This window comes from Canis lupus, chromosome 18 (genome assembly GCF_048164855.1).
Source record: "Canis lupus baileyi chromosome 18, mCanLup2.hap1, whole genome shotgun sequence".
In the NCBI taxonomy this organism is placed as follows: domain Eukaryota; kingdom Metazoa; phylum Chordata; class Mammalia; order Carnivora; family Canidae; genus Canis; species Canis lupus.
In genome coordinates this window covers 15721817-15744276 of record NC_132855.1, presented here as the reverse complement: position 1 = coordinate 15744276, position 22460 = coordinate 15721817, and the positions used below count along the sequence as shown (strand labels likewise).

General features: G+C 33.6%; 1 protein-coding gene and 1 non-coding gene across 19 annotated transcripts in view; one reads left to right on the top strand and one right to left on the bottom strand.

Annotated features, from left to right (window-relative positions):
- The window catches only part of BBS9 (Bardet-Biedl syndrome 9), a 432524-nt gene that overhangs the window by 112477 nt on the left and 297587 nt on the right, over nucleotides 1–22460 (top strand). For all 18 annotated transcript variants that reach the window (XR_012010672.1, XM_072783523.1, XM_072783520.1 and 15 more), the window contains 3 exons: nucleotides 49–133; nucleotides 9410–9593; nucleotides 10259–10388. Coding sequence is in view for 17 of the 18 variants with exons in the window: in XM_072783523.1 (XP_072639624.1) it covers nucleotides 49–133; nucleotides 9410–9593; nucleotides 10259–10388 (399 nt within the window). In the remaining variant the exon portion in view is untranslated. The remainder of the gene's footprint in view (nucleotides 1–48; nucleotides 134–9409; nucleotides 9594–10258; nucleotides 10389–22460) is intronic.
- LOC140609617 (U2 spliceosomal RNA) lies at nucleotides 17500–17690 on the bottom strand. The gene has a single exon (XR_012011384.1). It is a non-coding gene; the product is annotated as a U2 spliceosomal RNA (small nuclear RNA).

The following is a 22460-nucleotide window of genomic DNA, read 5'->3' as shown; positions in this document are numbered from 1 at the left end:
ACTTTTAAACTATAAAATCACTTATAATTATTCATATCTTCTAAACAGGTACCAAGTACTTGCTTTTGCAACGGATGCAGATAAAAGACAGGAGACTGAACAACAAAAACTTGGTTCTGGAAAAAGACTTGTTGTAAGGCCTTTTTTGATATAAAAATTTGAGTAATGTCATATCTAATCACCAGTTTATTTTTTCAGAATAAAAATTCATGGGAAGAAAGTTTTAAAAAAATATTTATTTTAGCTATTTTTCTTTTCTATGATTCTATCAAAAAATTTAGTTGGCTATTAATGAACAATGGAGACACATGCTTGGTCCTGTCATAATTTATCAGATTATAGAGTTCCACCACTAGAATTATAAATGTCCAAATGAAGTCACTTTTAACAGAGTGATTATAAACCAGCATAGCAAAAAGAGAAAAATTAAAAAAAAAACCTTTAATAGGCAAAAATATTGTTACTTAGAAGGCCTGTGAATATATGTGTGTGTGTGTGTCTATATATATATATATATATATATATATATATATATATATATATATGATAAAAATTTATAGCCCACAAAGGAAAAAATTGGCTCAGTCACAAAGGTGGAAGTTTGGTAACTTGAAAAATAGTTTGAAGAAAAATTGTAAAGGATAAATTCTCAGTTTAATGAAAATTAGGGGATAGCTGATGGTTGTGAACTCTTTATCCTGAGAGTCTCCATAGACAGGAAGAAAAAACAGAAGGAATTGAAAATTTTATTTTTATTTTTTTATTTTTAAAAATTCTTTTACATGAAGACAACATAGGACATTTTTTTAAATTAATTAATTTATTTATTAGAGGCAGAGAGAGAGGCAGAGACACAGGCAGAGGGAGAAGCAGGCTCCATGCAGGGAGCCCAATGTGGGACTCGATCCCGGGTTTCCAGGATCATGCCCTGGGCTGAAGGCCGCACTAAACCTCTAAGCCACCGGGGCTGTACGGAATTGAAAATTTTAATGGAAATAGTAAAGTGAATTTGAGATGGACATCTATGAAAGAAACCACATGAAGAAATAATGTGGAATTTGGAATACCAAGGGAAGTAAGAATATAGAGAAAACCAACGTTTTGTATCAGGATATAGAAATTAAGGTAGGAAGGAAGGCTAACTTGAAGAGAGCCAAAAATGAGATGAAAGCATATTTTCTCAATAATAGTAAGAAGTGAAGGAGAGAACACAACAAATACAAATATGACATACTTTTTCATGGAATTTGGAGGCACCATATTGATAATAATTAAAGCATAGACTTTGGAGTCAGATTTTTTTCTAAAGATTTATTTATTTATTTTAGAGAAAGAGAGAGACAGAAAGCACGCTTGGGTACGGGTAGGGATAGCGGCAGAGGGAAGAACTCAAACAGACTCCCTGCCAGGTGCAAAGCCTGATAATAGGGCTGGATCTCAGGATGCATGAGATCATGACCTGAGCTGAAACCAAGAGTCAGATGCTTAACTGACTAAGCCACCCAGCTGCTTCTTGAAGTCAGATCTTGGAGAGCTATACTTACTACTGATTTTGAGGAAATGTGTTAACCTTGCTAAATCTCAGTTTTTCTCAGTTGTAAAATGGTGATAATATCTATTTTACAGTGTTGCCATTAGAAATATATATATATATATAATATTATTTGTATATATAATAATATAAAATATATAATATTTACATATATTCATGTATTTATAATATTATTTATATAAATATATGTATTTTTTTGAAAAAAAATATATACAAAGCACTTAGCAAAATGTCCGGATGATGATGACATTGATAATGGTAGTCAAATTGTCCTTGACCTCCTCCTCAATAGTGGTTTTCTTCCATTTGTCCCTTATATTCTGTACTCCAGCCACATTGGGCTTCTTATTGTTCCAAATATCCCATAGCTGTTCTTGATTTAAGGCTTTTGTACATATATATATTTTTAAGATTTTATTTATTTATTCACGAGAGACACACAGAGAGAAGCAGAGACATAGACAGAGGGAGAAGTGGGCTTCTTGTAGGGAGCCTAATGCGGGACTTGATTCCCCAGATCTGGGATCATGCCCTGAGCCGAAGGCAGATGCTCAACTGCTGAGCCACCCAGGCGTCCCTGTATATATTTTTTATTTGTCTGGAATACCCTTTACTCATTAATTGTACATGTTTATTGATGCTACTCTGTGCCTTACTCTGAGAATGTATTCTGAAGGCAATTACAGTTGAGAAATTTTCCCATTCTCCTTTAATTAATAAATAGAGTAAGAAATAGCATTAGAACTTCCTTTTATTACACCACAGTCACTTGGCAGGACTATGATGCCATGGAACATTAAGCCTATTGCAGAGAAACAAAATTTATCTAGTGAAATGCTTTTAATAAGGTAGCTGTGGGAAGGCAGTTAAAAGCTGGCTATGTTGCTCCCAGTGACCTCTTAACTATTTGTTGATTTCTAATTTAATTCATTTGTGGTCAGAGAGATACTTTGCATGACTTTGAATTCTTTCAGATTCATTGAGATTTGTTTTATGGCCTAGAATATGGTCTATCATGGTAAATCTTCACTGAGCACTGAAAAAAAATGTCCATTTTTTTGTTTTAGCTGTTCTTGGGTGTTCTATATATGTCTGTTACATTGGATGATAGTGTTGTTCAAATCTTCTATATCCTTATTAGTTTTTTTTTGTTTGTTTTTTTACTGATTTCTGTCATTTATTCAGGGAGGGATATTGAAACCTGACTGTAATTGTGTATTGTCTGTTTCTCCTTGAAATTTTGTCAAATTTTTTCTTCATGTATTTTGAAATTCTTTTAGTAGATATATAAACATTGAGATTGTTATCTCTCATGATGAACATATCCTCTTTTCATTATCAAATTACCCTCTTTATCTTTTTGCTCTGGTAACATTATTCTTTTGATTAGTGTTATTCTGATATATCTGTTTCCATATTTTTACTTTTATCCAATTTATGTCTTTGTAGTGAAAATGCATTTCTTGTAAGCGGCCCATAGTTGGGTCTTGCTTTTTTTGTTTAATATGATACGCTCTGTCTTCTAATTTGTTTTTTAGACCATTTACATTTCATGTGATTATTGATATGGATAGGTTTAAGTTTGTCACTTGGCCATTTGTTTTCTATTTGTCCCATCTGTTCTTTGTTTCATTTTCCTGTTTTTCTGAAAGCTTTCTTTTGTAGTTATTGAGTATTTTGCATGGTTACACTTTATTTTTGTTGACTTATTAGCCATAACTCTTTGTTATTTTAGGAGGTGCTTTAGAGTTTGCAGTATTTAACTTATGATCTACTCTCAGTGATATACTATTTCACATGTAAGACCATACTTCTGTTTCTCAGCCTTTGTGCTATTGTCATATGCTATACTTTTATATACACTCCATATTACATTGTTACTACTTTTTAAAAAATGGTATCCTTTAATGTGATTGAAATGATAAGAAAAATAGTATAGTTTACCCATATATTTACCATTTCTGGTACTCTTCATTAATTTGTGTTGGCCATATTTTCATATGGTGTCATTTTTCTCCCTCCTGAAGGACTTGCTTTCACATTTCTTTCAGTGTGGGTCCACTGGTGATGAATTCTTTCAGTTTTTCTATGTCTCAAAAAGTATTTTTTGCCTTTGAGTTTGAAAATATATTTTTTGGGTATAAGATTTTAGTTAGACAGATTTTCTCCTCTGGTATTTTAAGAGTTTGCTCCACTCTCTTTGTGCTTCCATTCTTTCTCATGAGAAATCTGCCTGCATTCTTATCTTTATTTCTTCATAATATCTTTTTTCTCTGGTTGCTGTTCTGCTTTTCTCTTACCACTGTTTTAAAGCAGACTATGATGTGCCTTTGTTTTATGCTTAAGGTTTGTTGAGCTTCTTGCATCTGTGTATTTATAGTTTTCATGAAAATTAGAAAAAATTTGACTCTTAATTCTTTAGCCTTTTTTAATTCCTTCTTCTTTCTCCTTTTCTCTGGGGACTCCAGTTATACATACATTAGGCAACTTGAAGTTCTCCCACAACTCACAGATTTTATTTTCATTAAGATTTTTTTTCTATTTTGTTTTGGATAATTTCTGTGTTTTCAAGATTACTAATCCTTTTTTCTATTTTGTCTAATCTGGTGTTAATTCTCATGGTTTTCATCTTTAGAAGTGCAATTTAGCTTCTTTTTTTGTTATATCTTCCATATCTCTACTTAACTTTTTGAAGATATAGGATACAATTACAGTAGTTTTTTTAATGTCCTTGTTTTCTAATTCTAACACTTGTATCAGTTTTGAGTCAGTTTCAGTTGATTTATCTATCTTCTTGGTGAATCATATTTTCTTATTTCTTTACACGTTTGGTGATTTTTTTTATTAGATGCCAGATATAGTCATTTTATTTCTGGGTGGCAGATATTTTTGTATTCCTATAACTGTTTTTGAGCTTAGACCTGGATACTTGAACAGTTTTTTTTTTTTTTTTTTAATACTTGAACAGTTTGATCCTTTTGGGTTGTTACCTGGGACCTGAGTGGCACTCATCCTGAGGCTGCTTATTCCCCACTCCTGGGACAAGACCCTTCTGAGTGCTTTCTCAGTTCCCTTTGAATTATGAGGTGTTCCAATCTTGCTGGCAGGCACAGGCAGTATTCCAGGTGATATGAATGCTGGGCACTGTTAACTCTAATCCTTTTGGGTGGTTCTTTTGCTGGCTTTGGCTAGTTTCCTTACATGAATGTGCTGATAAGTACTCAGATGAATATTTGAGGGGATTCCTTACAGATGTCAAAGTTCTGTCCCTGTGTCACTCCTTCCCTTTTGGCATGCTGTCTTGCTTTGTTTTCTCTGAACTCCCAGCGTTCATTTCCTCAATTCAGGGAGTTGCTGGGCCTTTGCTTGGGTTCCTCCTTCCTGTGCCATGGCCTGAAAACTCTCTCACGGATGGAGCAGTCATACCACTTCACCTTATTTGTTTTGTTTTCAAGGGATTGCTATCCTTTGTTTTCTGATACTCAGTGCCTTGTAAACTGTTGTTTCATATATTTTGTCCCTATTATATTGTTTCAGGTGGGATGGTAAAGTCTTTTTCCTATTACTCTATCTTGGCTGGAAGTGGGAGAATTTTAAAAGTATTATTCTTAATAAGCTTCTGTGTTTTTTGAGACTTGTTAATTTAGAATGTGGTATATTTCCCTAAGGGGAGGTCACAGAGAGTGGCACTCAGTACCTAGTGAATTAAAAATATTTACTGGCTGGATCTCAGCCTGCAGCCTCAGAAACTTGATTTGCCTATCCATTCTGAATGAAACCTCATCTCTCAGAATTAGGACATAATCAGCCCAAGTTATAGACAATGATATGTTTTCTTTTTTTTTCTTTTTCTTTTTAAGGAGAGAGAGAGAGAGAGAGAGAGAGAGAGAGAGAAGGGGGGTGAGGGGCAGAAGGAGAGGGAGAGAGAGGATCTTAAGTAGACTCCACTCCCAGAATGGACCCTAATGGGGGGCTCGATCTCATGATCCTGAGATCATGATTTGGGCTAAAATCAAGAGTCGGAAACTTAACCAAATGAGCCACCCAGGTGCCCTAACAGTGATATTTAATGCTAGAATGCTAGCCTATTAAAATGTAACGAGAAATGTGACCCACAGGACTGACATTTATGTTTTGTGTACAGTGGAATCTTTTCATATAGTTAAGCTACACTTGAACTTAATGATAATTGAGTAATTTCTTGGTGTTGAATCCTGATTCAGATTAAGATAATCTGATACATTCACCTATAATCACTGTTCTGGCTCCCTCCCTCAGGTTGTTTTTATATATACCAGTAATATTTGTCCTTTTGTCCAGCCCCATTTGAATTTCATACCTTCTTAAGATATTTTAATGCCTGAAGTAGGTAGATAAATATCTAAGTCATATCTTGGTGGGCAGAAATTTGTCTGTATCTTTAATGTGAGTTTTCATATCTCTTCTTTGTTCCATTATTTGTTGATTATAGCCTAATTTTGAGGGCAGTGTTATTTCCTCTTTGTCCAGATGCTTTTATGTAGCTATCTTACTGTGGTTGCCATGTACAGTATATGTCAGTATATGTCAACTTATGTCTTTACTCTTATGTTTTTTTAAAATTTAAAAATATTAATTGGGGGCTGAATTCTGAAAAGCATGTTCATTACATTCAGTTCTTCATTATTTTAAGAAGCATTTTTTAAACACTCCCCATATTCCAGAGATATGGAGTTACCCTGGAGTAGCTCTTGACGTGTAGAGGATATTGTCTATGTTACTGGGACATCTTGATGACTGCTCTGTACATACATATTGATATATTTTAAAATTTTCTTTATATTAAAACATTATAGTTACAATATTGGTTAGGTTTTACTGATTATTACATTTTATTTGCAAAGTAAACACAATATGGAAATTTTTCTTTTTTTTTTTTTAAGATTTTATTTATTTATTCATGAGAGACACAAAGAGAGGCAAAGACACAGGCAGAGGGAGAAGCAGACTCCATGCAGGGAGCCCGATGTGGGACTTGATCCCGGGACTCCAGGATCATGCCCTGGGCCAAAGGCAGGCGCTAAACCACTGAGCCACCCAGGGATCCCTGGAAATTTTTCTTATGGAGATTTTTCAGTGAAGCAGATAACTTTTTTACGTGTATTTTTTTTTTTTTTTAAACAAGCCATGGTCCCTCCTTTTCTTTCATAGGATCTTTGTATAGGCAGCTCACTTTGCATAGGTATTCTCTCATCAAATTCTCTACCTGTCTTTTTTTTTCCCCTGCAAGTTTATTGAAATATAATTAACAAATAAAAGTTGTAAAAATTTATGGTAAACTACATCTTTTGATATATATGTATATATACATTGTGAAATGATTACCATAATTAAGCTGATAAACACATCTGTCACCTCACATAGTTATCTTTTTTATGGTAAGAGCATTTAAGATCTATCTTAACAAATTTCAAGTATATGTATGATACAGTACAATATTATAACTGTGGTCACCAGACTGAACATTAAGTCTCCAGAATTTATTCATTCTGTGTTACTGAAATTTTGTACCCTTTGGCCAGCATCTTCTCATTTCCCTCTTCCTCCAGACTTTGGCAACCACCATTCCACTCTGCTTATATAAGTTTACCTTTTTTAGATTCCATGTATAAGTGAGATCATACAGTACTTGTTTTTCTGTGCCTGGCTTATTTAACTTAGTGTAATGCCCTCCAAGTTCACCTGTGTTGTCACAAATGGCAGGATTTCCATCTTTTTAAAGGCTGAGTAACATTCCATTGTTTTATACACATTATATAGTATATACATTATATATCATATGTTACACAGTTTCTTTATTAATTTATCCATCAGTGGACATTTTGGTTGATTCCATATCTTGGCTGTTGCAAATAATGCTGCAGTGAAAATAGGAATGTAGATGTCTCTTTGATACCTTGTTTTCATTTCCTTTGAATATATGCCCAGAGTAGGATTGCTGGGTCATATGGTCATTCTATTTTTAATTTTTTGAGAAACTCTCCTACTATTTTCTATAGTGTCTGTATCAATTTGCATTCCCACCAACAGTGCACAAGACTTCCCTTTCTCTACATCCTTGCCAACATTTGTTATCTCTTCTTTTTTTTTTTTAACGATTTTATTTATTTATTCATGAGAGAGAGAGAGAGAGAGAGAGATTGAGAAGGCAGCGACATAGGCAGAGGGTGAAGTAGGCTTCTCGTAGGGAGCCCGATGTGGGACACCATCCCTAGACCCCAGGATCACGCCCTGAGCTGAAGGCAGACACTCACCTGCTGAGCCACCCAGGCATCCCAACACTTGTTATCTCTTGTCTTTTTAATAATAGCCATTGTAACAAGTGTTAAGTGATATCTTATTGTGGTTTTGATTCGCATTCTCTAATTATTTAGTGATGTTGAGCATTTTTTTCATATACTTTTGGCCATTTGTTTATCTTCTTTTGCAAATATTGTTCAAGTCTTTTGCTTATATTTAAATATTTGTTTTCTTGCTATTGAGTTGTCTAGTTCCTTATGTATTTTTGAGTATTAACCCCTTATTGGATAGATGGTTTGCAAATAATTTCTCCCATTCCATAGGTTTTCTCTTTACTCTGTTAATTGTTTCCTTTGCTGTCCAGGAGTTTTTTTGGTTGATGCAGTCCCTTTTGTCTATTTTTACTTTTGTTGCCTGTGGTATTGAGGTCATATCCAAAAAATCATTGCCCAAACCAATGACAAAAAGCTTTTCCTTATGTTTTTTCCTAATAGTTTTACATATTCACGTCTTATGCTTAAGTCTTTAATCCATTTTGAGTTGATTTTTTCATATGGTGTGAGACAGGGGTCCAGTTTCATTCCTCTGCATGTGGATGTCAAGTTTTCCCATCACTGTTTATTAAAGAGACTGTCTATTGTATGTTATTGATACCTTTGTTGAAGATCAGTTGACTATAAATGGATTTATTTCTGGGCTCTTTTCTGTTTTATTAGTCTAGATGTTTGCTTGTTTGTTTGTTTAATGCCAGCACTATACTGTTTTTGCCAAATATAGCTTTGTAGTGTATTTTAAAAATCATGTAATTCGGGGCACCTGGGTGGCTCAGTCAGTTAAACATCTGCCTTTGGCTCATGTCATGATCTCAGGGTCCTGGGATCGAGCCCGTGTTGGGCTCCCTGCTTACAGGGAGCTTGCTTCTCCCTCTCATCCTTGTTCGTGCTCTCTCTTGTGATATCTCTTTGTCTCTCAAATAAGTAAATAAAATCTTTTTAAAAAATCATGTAGCTTTATGCCTCCAGCTTTGTACTTTTTGCTCAAGATTGCTTTGACTATTTGGAGTCTGTTGTGGTTCTATGTGAATTTTAGGATTTTTAAAATATTCTTTGAGAAATCCCATTGGAATTCTGATAGGGATTTGAATCTGTAGATTGCTTTGGGTAGTATGGTCATTTTAATTATAGTAATTCTTCTAATTAATGTACATGGCATAGATTTCCATTTCTTAGTGTTTTTCAATTTTTTTTATTGATGTTTTATAGTTTTTATTGGACAAGTCTTATATCTCCTTGGCTAAATTTATATGGTTATTCTTTTTTCCTGACTCATTCCCCAAATTTATGAGTATTTTTGAACCACTGAAGAGTTTATATCATCTGGTAAAAGATGGGACAAAACACTACTAGAGTGTAGAAAATAACAGAAATATGGTCATCACACACACAAAAAAAGAGAATGAATACTAGCCAGTCTTTATGTCTGTTTTGTTGTAAAGCAATTTCTTAATTGTATTGATATGAAAGTGACTGAAATACTTTGTTTTTAGCAACTAAATTGATTGTAGGTTTTCCTTTGTAGGTGGACTGGACTCTAAATATTGGAGAGCAAGCCCTTGATATATGTATTGTCTCTTTCAATCAGTTAGCATCTTCTGTTTTTGTTCTTGGTGAAAGAAACTTTTTTTGCCTTAAGGATAATGGACAGATTCGATTCATGAAGAAACTTGATTGTAGCCCAAGTTGTTTTCTCCCTTATTGCTCAGGTGTGTAGAAGGATTTTTCTTTTATCTTTTCCATATGTCAAGGCTATGTTATATACATTAGGAAAAGCCAAATTCACACACATATATTTTAAACATCTAGGAAAATAGTTTTATACGGAGCATGTAATGGAAATTTTAACTTTTAAGGTTTGAATAGAAGTTTGATATAAAGCACACATTTGGATTTGTCAGTCATTTTACTTTGCACAGAAGAATGTCTTGGAGAATTGGCCTCAGATATACATACATTTATGCTTTCTAAAATGTGGCAATTCAAGATGTTTGCAAAAGAAACACCAGATTCTTTTATAAATAGAATGGAGCATAGTAATGTCTAATAGAATGACTTATCTATCTCAAGTGCCCAGTAAAAATCATTAGCTAATTGTGTTAAATATTAATGAAGTTAATGATTTCTAGATAAAATGCAAAAATGTTGGCTACTATCTACTTATTTCCCAAGTCTGTAAAATTATTTAAAAAAATTTTTGTATTGGTACATGAATTTGAAAAATACTATTTTATTACTTAAATATTTTATTACTTTATGCTTTTATATCAAGACATTAGAATTAATTTGTATCATAAATCCCCTAAAAATGATATAATGTAATGTTGCAAATAACTGTTTTATTCTTATTCTTTTTTCTATATTCAAAATACAGTTTCTGAAGGAACAATGAATACTTTGATTGGAAACCATAATAACATGTTGCATATTTATCAGGATGTGACACTGAAGTGGGCCACTCAGCTTCCCCACATTCCGGTAGCAGTAAGAGTGGGCTGTTTACAGTAAGTGATTTAACTTTTTTTAGGATCTTAGTCTAGGAATTCTGTAGAAGTTTTATGAAACATTTGCAAGTGATTTTACTAGGAATGACAAGTGACATTGTAGTATGAATGTCAACAATGGAAGTAACTTAAAATATAACTTTTATTGGAAAAGGACATTAAAAAAACCTTACTTAGGCTTCATCAATCATTTTTATCTTATTTTAATTCTTAGATCGTTAACATACAGTGTTATATTAGTTTTAGGTTTATAGTGTACTTTTAAAAAATATTTTATTTATTTATTCATGATAGAGAGAGAGAGGCAGAGAGACAGGCAGAGGGAGAAGCAGGCTCCACGCAGGGAGCCCGACGCGGGACTTGATCCTTGGACTCTGGGATCATGCCCTGGACCAAAGGCAGGCACTAAACCTCTGAGCCACCCAGGGATCCCCAGGTGTATAGTGTATTGATTCAATAATTCCATACATCACCCAGTGCTCATCATGACAAGTGCACTCCTAATCCCCTTAGTCATTTTCATTTACTATCTCTAGTAAGATATCCTTTGTCAATGAAAGATTTAAAAATAAAACCAAAAGATTTAAAGAAAATGGCTTACCTGATAGATTATTTTCTTTAAAATAGGAAAGGATTTCTTCAAGCATTTGATGGGTCCCGTTTAGAGATCACTCATTGTTAGACTGAGAATATTACACATCAAAACTTGTTAAACTTTATATCATGTAGTGCAGAATTGCTAATGATTATGTATTTAAAACAGTTTAGATTTTACATAAAGATAATTTGGATTTAAATTGAAGATAAAATCCATACCTTAAATTTATAAAATTTATCAAAAATAAGAGAAATGAGTCATACCTAGTATTTTTTCTAGGTCGTCAGTATAGAAGGCAAGATCCTGCAAACCTTTAGCATCTCAGATTATGTTTAGGAATTGAAAATCCCAGTTAAAATATAAAAACACAACTTTCTTTCTTTCTTTTTTTTTAAAGAGAATTTATTTTTAAGTAATTGCAGCACACAACATGGGGCTTGAACTCACAATCCTCAGACCAGGAGTCACATGCTCCATTGGCTGAGCTAGCCAGATGCCTCTAGAAACACGACTTCCTATAAAGCTTTATAGATTCCCTAGATCTAGTCAGTTCTGCTTATTTAGATCATTTTATTGAAATTTAAAAACGATATGTAGAATTCTTCAATGGCACTTGTAGTATCTGACTAATTTCCCCAAATTAAGAGATTGGATATGTAATATTGTTGAAGCTCAATGAAAGGTATTCATATTTGCATTAATGATTAATCTAAAGCTTGAATATTAGAAAAATGGAAACCCTGTTTTGAAAACATTGAATATTTTAAAAAGAAGTTGCTTTTTAATGTTTTATGAGAAAATACGATCATATAATTGCTAAGCACTTAACAAATTATAGTTATTTTGTATCCGATGAAAAATTTAAAATTGAGATTGGCTTTTACCACCACATCTACCAGATTGTCTTTTTAAGTTCAACCAAACACCTAGACACCAGACATTTTAAACCAGATTTACTTAGAAGTATTTAGAACAGGAAAAACATCTTGCCAGCAGGGCAGTGTCAAGTATTTCTCTTCTGGGAAAGGAATTCTTGAAGTAGTCCATATATCTATCTAAGAGCTGTTCTCTTTGGCCTCCCAAGTGACAGCTCAGGTGCAAGAAGACAGATCCACACTGGTGGGTGTTTGGCCCATTTTGGCTTGATGTCCCCATGCCCCTCAGGTTTAAGTACTAAAAGGTCATTGTGGTTTTTGTATGTATGTGGGGCAGAGGAGAGTCATGGATAGAAAGACCTTTTTGAGACAATTTAGTCAAAATACTTATTTTGCACATATATTATTTACATGGGACATATGTATTTCAAGAGTCACTGTACTCAGAGAAGCTTAAAGATACAGTTTCTGAGCAGATATTTATGGTTAATTAATTAATTAATTAATTTTTCTTTTTATTTTATTATTTTTTTATTATTTTTTTATGGTTAATTTATGATTTCAGTCCAGATGCATCTTATAAAGTAAGGATCCAGAAATAAGTGAAATTATTAGGGGTAAGAAAACAAATTTCCATGTAGTATGCATCAAGATGCTTGTATTCAGAAGTAGTCTCTCACCTCTAAACTTAGGTATTTGTGAATGAAACTTCCTATTTCTTCTCATAGCTTCTTTAAGGTCATAATTATAAACAATTAGATGTGAATATTGCTATTAATGATTTCCACAGTTAATATATAGCAATAACTTAATTACTCATGGAATATTTTTCTTTTTTATGTATATTAGCATATAAAAGTATAAAGTTAGACTGAAATAATTTCATTGTAATTTTTATTAGAATTTTAAAAGTGATTATTACTGGGGGCACTTGGGTAAGTCAGTGGTTGAATGTCTGCCTTTGGCTCCGGTCATGATCCTAGGGTCCTGGGATTGAGTCCCGCAAAGGGAACCTGCTTCTCCCTCTGCCAGTGTCTCTGCCTCTCTTTCTGGTCTCTCATGAACTAAAAAAAAAAAAAGATTATTACTGATTTAGGTATAGTGTATTTATATTTAGAAGTTATAATTTGAAATTAGAAGCAGTGAAATAATTTTGCTTCCGCTTTTTATTACCTTTAGAGTTAAGTTATTTTGGTGGAAGCTTCCTTGGCTGAATGTGTTTATTTGTAGAGGAAATCACTGCTATTTTAATATGTTTCTTTTCAATGAATAAAAAATACTGCATTTGGATCAAGTTGATGCAATTATACTTAAAAACAGCAGTTTGCTCAGAAACTAAGATGCTTTATTTCCTCCCACTCCCATTTACTTGGCAGTCCAAGTCCTCTACCTTGTTTATTATAAACCAATTTTAAATCTGTGTTTCCTTCTTTCTGTTCAGGGTAAACAGCATTCTTGATTAGAGAGAGTACTTTTAATTATTTCAAGTTTTGTGGGTTGGACTATGGGAATGTGAAATAAGTATATAGTTCATAATTTAAGAATAGGAAGAGCATGAATGTGATAATATTCTTTAAATTCTCAGCTATTACTGTTTTCTTCTCATTACACAAAGTAGCTGTGGAAGCCTGGCCAGTATCTTACCTCTGCTGTGGTTAGTTTTTCAAATGGCCAATAAAAATCATCATTTATCGGTAATGTTATTCTCTCTAGAGATATGAAATATACCTCAAAGTGGGAGTCTATTTGAATGGATGTTCAAAGGGATGAGGACCTTTCAAAACTTTAGCTGGCAACCACAGCCGTTGTGCTTTAAAATCTTATTGCAGCTTGTTTTTTTTAGGATAAACAATTTGGTCTGGTACTTCAGTGTTTTTCTTCCTAGGCTGTATCTACTTTACCTTTAGTAACTTATTGTAATTGTCAATATTTAACCATTTCATTCTTTAACTTCATCAATGTAGTGTTCTTGACCAGAATGGTTTCCCTATTTATCTCTGGATTTTCCAATTTCTTTTATCTGAGTCCTAACTCAAGTCACATAAATAAGCCTTCCCTCTCTGCTCTGGTCTCCTTTTTCTCTGAATTTCTGTATTTATATTATGTTGGTGATTGCTGTTGAATTTTTCTGACTCCTCAACTCAAACATACTGTCCTTTAATGTTAGAGATCCTTTCTACTTTTGCATATCACACTGAATAATCAGCCAGAAAGCTGATTATATGGTATATGCTTGGTAGATATATAAAAATCATTGTGATTTGTGCATGTCAGGGGGAGGAATGGCTCTAAAATCTTAGAGCTTTCAGTTGAAATACCTTTTTAAAAATATGGAACAATTGAAAGTCATCGATGGAAGGTTATTATTGAAGACAAATTTATTAGGAGAGTTTTCATATTTCAGAGTGATCTTGTTTTTTTTTTTTTTTTAAGTTCAACTTGTGCTTTCTGTCATTTCTCTTTTTGTGTGCTTTGTAGAAAGGGAACGTGAGCCTAAATGTACACTTTTTGCTATGTTGTATTTTTAAGGATTTCCTTTGTGGCTTAATAGTACGCATAAAATTTGTAGATATTCCAAGAATTAAGGTCAAACCTAAATTATGATTTTAGAACTTCTGCATTCTTTTTGATATTTTCCCCTATTAATCTGTTGTAGCTCAGGAGTGGACTGTTAGTCTTTTATTACTATATTTTTTCTGTCATTTTTTTTTGTTGAATAACTAAGCATTTTGGTTAATATAGTTTGGTTCTATATAGTCACTGTATGTTTATGATATTTTATTCTTTTGGTAAGTTTAAAAAATTCAATATCAATATAAATCAATATAAAATGACCTTTTTATGTTCTCATTTAATATTTCTTTGCTTTTTGTCTTATTTGCTTTGAATACAGTTTGCTATTAATGGTATGCTGTTGTCTCTGTGTTCTTTAATCTGCAATGTCATTTTGGATGTATCTCTTGTAAACAATTTGAATTTTTCAGCCCATTTTGAAGATCATTTCCCTTTACTCGACTTTTTACAATTGTTACAATCCATATATTTGGTCATTTTTCATCCGCTATGATATTCTGTACTTTTTTTTTTAAGATTTTATTCATTTATTCATGAGAGACACAGAGAGAGAGAGAGAGAGAGAGAGAAAGAGAGAGAGAGGCAGAGACACGGGCAGAGGGAAAAGCAGGATCCCTGCAGGGAGCCCGATGTGGGACTTGATCCTGGGTCTTCAGGATCATGCCCTGGGCTGAAGGCGGTGCTGAGCCACTGAGCCAACTGGGCTGCCTGATATTCTGTACTTTTAATAGTATTTCCTTTGCTTTCCCTCTCTATGTGAGTTGGGGATTTTCTGTACTTAGATCTCCCATGTATTGGATGGTACGTACACATAGATATCTCTTTTCTTTATTTCTTTTAGTGTTTACTTTTCACTTTTGCCATAATCGTTTGATTTTTATCAAATGAATCTTTCTCCCCATTGTAGGCAAAGGGTTTAATATACTGTTTCTTTCTCCTTTTCTGTTTTCCCTCTCCCTGTACCACCTCTACATACAGACATGGGTATACACTCAACTTGTTCTCAGACATATCACTGCACACACCCACACATCCTTTGTTACTGTTTGTTCTTTGCTACAGTAACAAGGTTTTAGTTACAAATTATTATTATTTTTTTAATTTATTTTTTATTGGTGTTCAATTTACTAACATACAGAATAACCCCCAGTGCCCATCACCCATTCACTCCCACCCCCCGCCCTCCTCCCCTTCTACCACCCCTAGTTTGTTTCCCAGAGTTAGCAGTCTTTACGTTCTGTCTCCCTTTCTGATATTTCCCACACATTTCTTCTCCCTTCCCTTATATTCCCTTTCACTATTATTTATATTCCCCAAATGAATGAGAACATATAATGTTTAGTTACAAATTATTATTGTTAAACTATTCTAATACTTTTTTTAGAGAATGTTTTAAAATTTGTATTCACTTTTTATCCAGACCTGTGCTAATTTTTGTTATTTTTCGATATCTGTTAAATGTTGTGAATCTTTTTATTTTATTTTTTTTGTGAATCTTTTTATATCACAAATTATAATTTTTAGCTTAACTGATTTGCCTCATCTCTTAATAGGCTAATTTAATGTATGGGTTGTTAATATTTTATCGTAAAAATGTATGGTCACATATTCCCCTCAAACTTTATTGATGTTGTTCCTATATTTTTTTAAAAATAACTTTTGTGGAAAAAAATAATCTTGTACTTTCTGTAAAAGTTTAGAACTGCACTATTTAAATCTCAAGCCGTATTTAAAAGTGCAAGTAAGAAAGCAAAAAACAAAACTAACTTTGCCACTGAAGTTATCTCAGTCTTAACATTCTAGATTTAACATTTGTTAGTGCCTATTAAACATGAGGCTGATATTTTTGTCTACAAAGATGCAGATTTAGGCATAGAATAACATTTCCAAAGCAGAATAATACGTTCTTAAAATTTTTTAAATATTTATTTATTTTTTATGTAAGCTCTATGCCCAATGTAGGGCTTGAACTCACAACCCTGAGATCAAGAGTTCTGTGCTATACTGACTAAGCCAGCCAGGTTCCCCAGAATAATGTATTTAAATATAAATTTATTTTATATTCTAACAGACAAAAGGAATAGATGAAATGGAAGGAATAAATGAATTTTATGTAAATGTTTGTTCACAGCAGTTTATTTTAGTTTCTAAAAGACCCTAATAAACAAGAATAGAAAAAGGGTAAAAGGTTATTATTTTCAATACTTTTTGTTTTAAGCAATAAGTTTATGTTGGTCATTTGTTACAACAATATTTTCAGTTTTTTTTTTATTTTTTTTTATTTATTTTTTATTTTTTATTTTTTTTTATTTTTTTTTTAATTTTTTTTTTTTATTTATTTTCAGTTTTTTAAAGCTACATAATGTTTGGCAGTGTCCGTTGAGTCCCTGTTATTGAAGATAAGGAAAGTGGCCTGCTTACGCTTTCTTCTTCCTCTTGTCAAATTCTGTTATTGTTGGTATTGCATTATTCATTTTGTCAACATTTAAAATATTTACATGCATTTTGGTAATCACAATTTTCACAATCCTTTCATCCTATCCATATCTAAATGGACTCAAAGCTTACTGCCAATTTGTTTTTATTTTTCCTAAATTACCTTGATTCACTTCTTGGTTAGTTGAATTTAATCATCCTTTTTCCTTTCTTGAGGAAAGCCTCTAAGTCTTCTTGCATTTTCTTTTCTTTTTTTTTTTTTTTTTTAAGATTTTATTACACAGAGAGAAAGAGAGAGAGGCAGAGACACAGGCAGAGGGAGAAGCAGGCTCCATGCAGGGAGCCTGACATGGGACTCGATCCTGGGACTCCAAGATCACACCTTGGGCTGAGGGCAGGTGCTAAACCGCTGAGCCACCCAGGGATCCCCTGCATTTTCTTTTTTCTTTTTTTTTTTTTTAGGAAAAAAAAAAAGGTAAAAATAAAACTTAAAAACAGCTTTAGGGAAATGAACGACTTAAACCAGAAAGAGAAAAACAGTAGTACAATGGTCAGTTGCTCCCACAAACCGTGAAATTGCGGCTGAGGTTAGCAGAGGATCTGTCTTTGACAACCGAGTGTTTCCCCGAGGGGGTGCACCGTTCCTGGAGGTACTGCAATACCAGGTCGATGCGTGGAGTGGACGGAGCAAGCTCCTATTCCATCTCCCTGCTCCAAAAATCCATTTAATATATTGTCCTCAGATAGAGGACGTACCAGATATTAAACTGATAAGAACAGATACTACACTTGATCTTAGCCAAAAGGCCGAGAAGCGATCCCCTGCATTTTCAAGAGTTGTTTATGCTGTTATACTTGAAGGTTATCTTAGCTTCCCTCAGAAATTTGGCCATTCCATTTGGTGTTGACAGTTGCTGTGGGAAGGTCTGAGGTGGACTTAAATTTATTTGTAAAAGTTCTTATTGGATGAATTACTTTTTGTCTCATAACTAACTTATTTTTTAAATCCTTGAAGGACTGTAAAATTAGCTAGCATTATTGACAATTGATTAATTCTGTATCAGTTTGTTCTGGGAAAACATGAGATTTATAGATTCAAGTTTTTATTCATTTCAGGAAAATATTCTTTTTTTTTTTTTCAGGAAAATATTCTTCCATTATAGCTTTGACTATTGGTTCTGCTCTACTAGTTTAGTTTTCTTTTCTTTTTTTTTTATTTAAATTGAATTAGCCAGCATACAATACATCATTAGTTTCAGATGTAGAATTCAATAATTCATCAGTTGCATATAGCACCCAATAGTTTTGTTTTCTTAATATCATTTTTTAAAGATTTTATTTATTTATTTGAGAGAGAGAGCATGAGTATGAGTAGGGGAAGGGGCAGAGGAAGAAGCAGACTTCTTGCTGGGCAGGGAGCCCTACTCAGGGCTCAATCCCAGGATCCTGTAATCATGACCTGAACTGAAGTCTGACACCCTTTTAATCTCCTTGTTATAAATATGCTAGCTCTATGTTGTCTTCCAAATCTGGCATCTCCTTATTAATTATTTGTATATATTTTTTCTTTCCATTTTGATTTGTGTGATTTTTTTCCCTTGTCTATCATGCTCTTGAGTTTGTTTTTATTTTATCTTGTTACTGCATTTACTGTGGCTTTTATCCCTATAGTTTTGTTTGAACATTTTTTTAATTAATTTTATTTATCCATTCATGAGAGACACAGAGAGAGAGAGGCACAGATGCAGGCAGAGGGAGAAGCAAGCTCCATGCAGGGAGCCCAATGTGGGACTTGATCTCGGAACTCCAGGATCACACCCTGGGCTGAAGGTGGTGCTAAACTGCTGAGCCCCCCAGGTTGCCCCTTTTGAGCTTTTTTAAAAAAAAAAACAAGAAAGGAAAAAGGATGATTAAATTCAACTAACCAAGAAGTGAATCAAGATAATTTAGGAAAAATAAAAACAAATTGGCAGTAAGCTTTGAGTCCGTTTAGATATGGATAGGATGAAAGGAGTGTGAAAATTGTGATTACCAAAATGCATGTAAATATTTTAAATGTTGACAAAATGAATAATACAATACCAACTATAACAGAATTTGACAAGAGGAAGAAGAAAGCGTAAGCAGGACACTTTCCTTATCTTATTAAAGAGAAGTGTGCTCACAAGTGGGGGGAGGGGCAGAGAGAGAGGGAGATGCAGGCTCTCCGCTGAGCAGGGAGCCCGAGGTGGGACTGGATTCCAGGACCCTTGGATCATGACCTGAACTGAAGGCAGATGCTTGACTAACTGAGCCATCCAGGCACCCCTTGTTTGAGTTTTTTAAATAAAAAAAATTATGTTGACAACTCATTGATACAATGGTTACTATTTGTTTGATTTCTCCTTTTGTTTCCTTGGGAAGTTTTTGCTGTGGATATTTTCTGCCTTTTGCTTATGTGTCTTTCATCTCTTTCTTTCCCCTCTTTTACTTTATTTGAAATTTATACACATAGGTCCTCTGTTATTGCAGTTATTACTACAGTTATTACTACTGCAGTTATTACTACTTTAAAAATGGTGATAGAAATTTGTTGAAGAATCATGTGGGAAATAATGGGGGAGACTAATGAGCTCAGACCAACTGAGACTTCACCTTCTCACTGTGTTTTTTTTTTTTTTCCTTTGCTCTGGGGACCCAATTCCTTCAGTTTTCAGGGTTTAAGAGATTGGTCAGTCTAACAGGAATTCCCCTGCACACCCAGTCACAGGCTCTTGGTGCTAAAAAGTAGTGGCTGCTGCTTGTTTTCTTATCTTCATTGCTTCCAAAGTGAACCAATTGATAAATGCATCTTTTATTTCCACTGTGGTTTTCTGATGTTGCATGTCCTGCATCCCACTTATGCCGTTAGGTCATTTTGTGTTAGCCTGGGAGTTGATCTCTATTCTGCTGGAGGTCTGAGGAGCATGTGTCAGTTCTTGGCACCCTATTTAATTGTGGCCCACAATTTAAAATGTTTGGCAGTACAGATATGTCTCAAAGTTTGTTAATTGTGATTGTAGTTATTTACTTGTTCAACTTGCCCTTTTTTGGGTTGTGGTGGTAGTTATTATTGTCATACTTTCTGCTGCTTTTGGTGAGTTTTGAGTTTTGTTGTGCCATTTTTGATTAGAAGTCATTTCTTTATCAGTTAATGTTTATTGTTGCTGGGGAGAATTACGGACAACTTGATTTTTGTTCTTTTATAAGTAACTAGTTCTTTATGTCTGATTGCTTATAGAATGTTTTTCATTTTCTCTGTAAATATCATATTTGCCACCATATATTTGTCTAATATTGTTTTTCTTGATTTAGTTGGGAAGGTAGTGAATATAATCTGTTTAAACCATTTGTTTGGCAGCTGAAGGAAACTTCCTTATATTTCATCTTTGATTATTCTTTCAGACCTGTTAAATGTTTTCATTCTTCAGGGAAACTAATAATATCTTTTGGTTGGCTGTTTATTTTCTGTTCCTTATATATACTATCTTCTTCTTTATAATTTTCATTTCTGTGTCATTTTTTCCCCCTGTTTTTTTGGAGAGTGAGTTTTGTATTCTTAATCATTGATTTGAGCTTCTACAGCATTCGTTTTGCTCTTTTTAATGTGTACTATTGGAGATTTTTTTAGTCTACTGAGGCACTATTTTTCTCCCTCTCATGCCTCTTACCTCCTGCACCTTCGGTATGAGCACCCCAGTGTAGTTAGTATATGGCAGGCTACAGTTACCATAATGCATTTGTACCAGGTTATGTCTTATTTTGAAACATGTTTATAGTGGTGTTTATTTTGGACTCTATCTCTGACCATATAATGCGCTACTACTGATATCTGTTCCTTATGTGGCCAGTTGTTTATAGAATTTGTTACCCCTGTATGGATGTAGGTAGGTAGTGTAGAGGGGGAAAGAGAAGTGGTAAAGTTGGGAAAGGTTTAGATGAGTAGGGTTAAGATATATTACTGCCATCATAGGTCAGAATTAATTAGTAAAATGTATCTGCATAGTTTTATTGCTTATATAGAATCTGGTTTTCTGAATCAGATTGAGTAAGGGATTGGATTAGAGAAGAAGAATGAAACATCTTCCTGTCTTTGTTCAGGTGGTCTCTATGAAGTGAAGCTGGGATGTGGCATGAGCTAAAACTAATTTTTGGCTTCATCTACCTGGTTATTAGTCTAAATTTCTTTTAGATTCTGGATTTACAATTTATGGGGTTGTTTTCCTTTCTCTCTTTCCCCTTTTCTCCCACTTTCTAATGCTTTTTGTGTCTGTGTATTTCAGTTCCTGTGTTGATTTTAGGTATTAGAGAGATTGCATTGAAGGCTGTTGCCATATTCAGCTCCATATTGAGCTGAATATTTCAGAATAGCCTTAGGATCATATTATTAGGTTGCAGGGAAAAATCTGTTTAGGAATTGGATTGGAATAGTGATCTCTGAATTTAGAGAGCCTTTTGGAGAAGTTGGTTTTTTTTTCCAGTTATAAATACCTTTTAATTTTCAAAAATAGTTCTGTTCAAGCAAGCGATTGAGCAGTGTAGTGTTCTGTTGTTTTGAAAAAAAAATGTAAGAATAAAATGTCAGCCTTTTTAGAAAGATATGATCCTTGAATGGTGGCTGAGCTCTTGATTTTATACAGAAAATATTACTGTCTTAGTAATTAGATACTCCACTATCCTTCTCAGTTAATGCTTGGTCTTACTTTGTGCAGTGCTCATTATAGCTGAATTCTAGTTCAGGGAAAGAATTTGCATATTTTTATGAAATTTGACATAGTGGGTTTTGACATTAATATGACCATTTTCCTAACTTTCCTATCTCCCAATCATAATGTAGTATTTATATTCGTTTGGTGGGGTTTTTAGAAACTGTATTATAATTAAATTAAGTTCATTTGACTCATTTTACTGTGTTTAAACACTTAAATTTCAGTGTTTTCACCATTAGTTTATCCTGAGAAGTCTATCTTCTTCCCCTATTTTTGCTTGTTCATCTTTTGTTTTCCTCTGTTTTGTTTTGCATTTTCATTCTATTTGCAAAGTAAAAAAACATTTTATTTTCTATGCTAAGAGTGATAAATCAGATTTAAAGAAGCCCATTGTAGCTTAAGAGGCATAAGGTTATAATTGGATTTTTAGGTATGAATGGTAAATAGGGTGAGAAAGCCCCTACCCAGAAAATGGGAGCTTCACTTGGGGCCTGGTGGGACTGCTAATGCAACATAGTAGTTTATAACTTAACATAGTGTGGGGAAGAGAAGAACAAAATAGATTATATTTGCTGTTTTTTTTTCTTTCTCTTATTGTTAATACCTTAGTAACCATGAATTGGACAACTTGTTTATGTCAATTGTATTGAAGCATTTTTGGAGTAAAATGAATTGCTTTATTTTGAATGGTCATTATTATTTGCAGGCATATATTTCTGTTGTGTGAGGTCAAGGTCTTTAATGAGGTATTCTCTAGATTTTATACTGATTGGATTTCATATTGATTGAACAAGAATTGTGCTTATAATGTCCTTATGGCCCTGTGGCTAAGCCATAGCTGACATACTGTCTGTGATTGGTA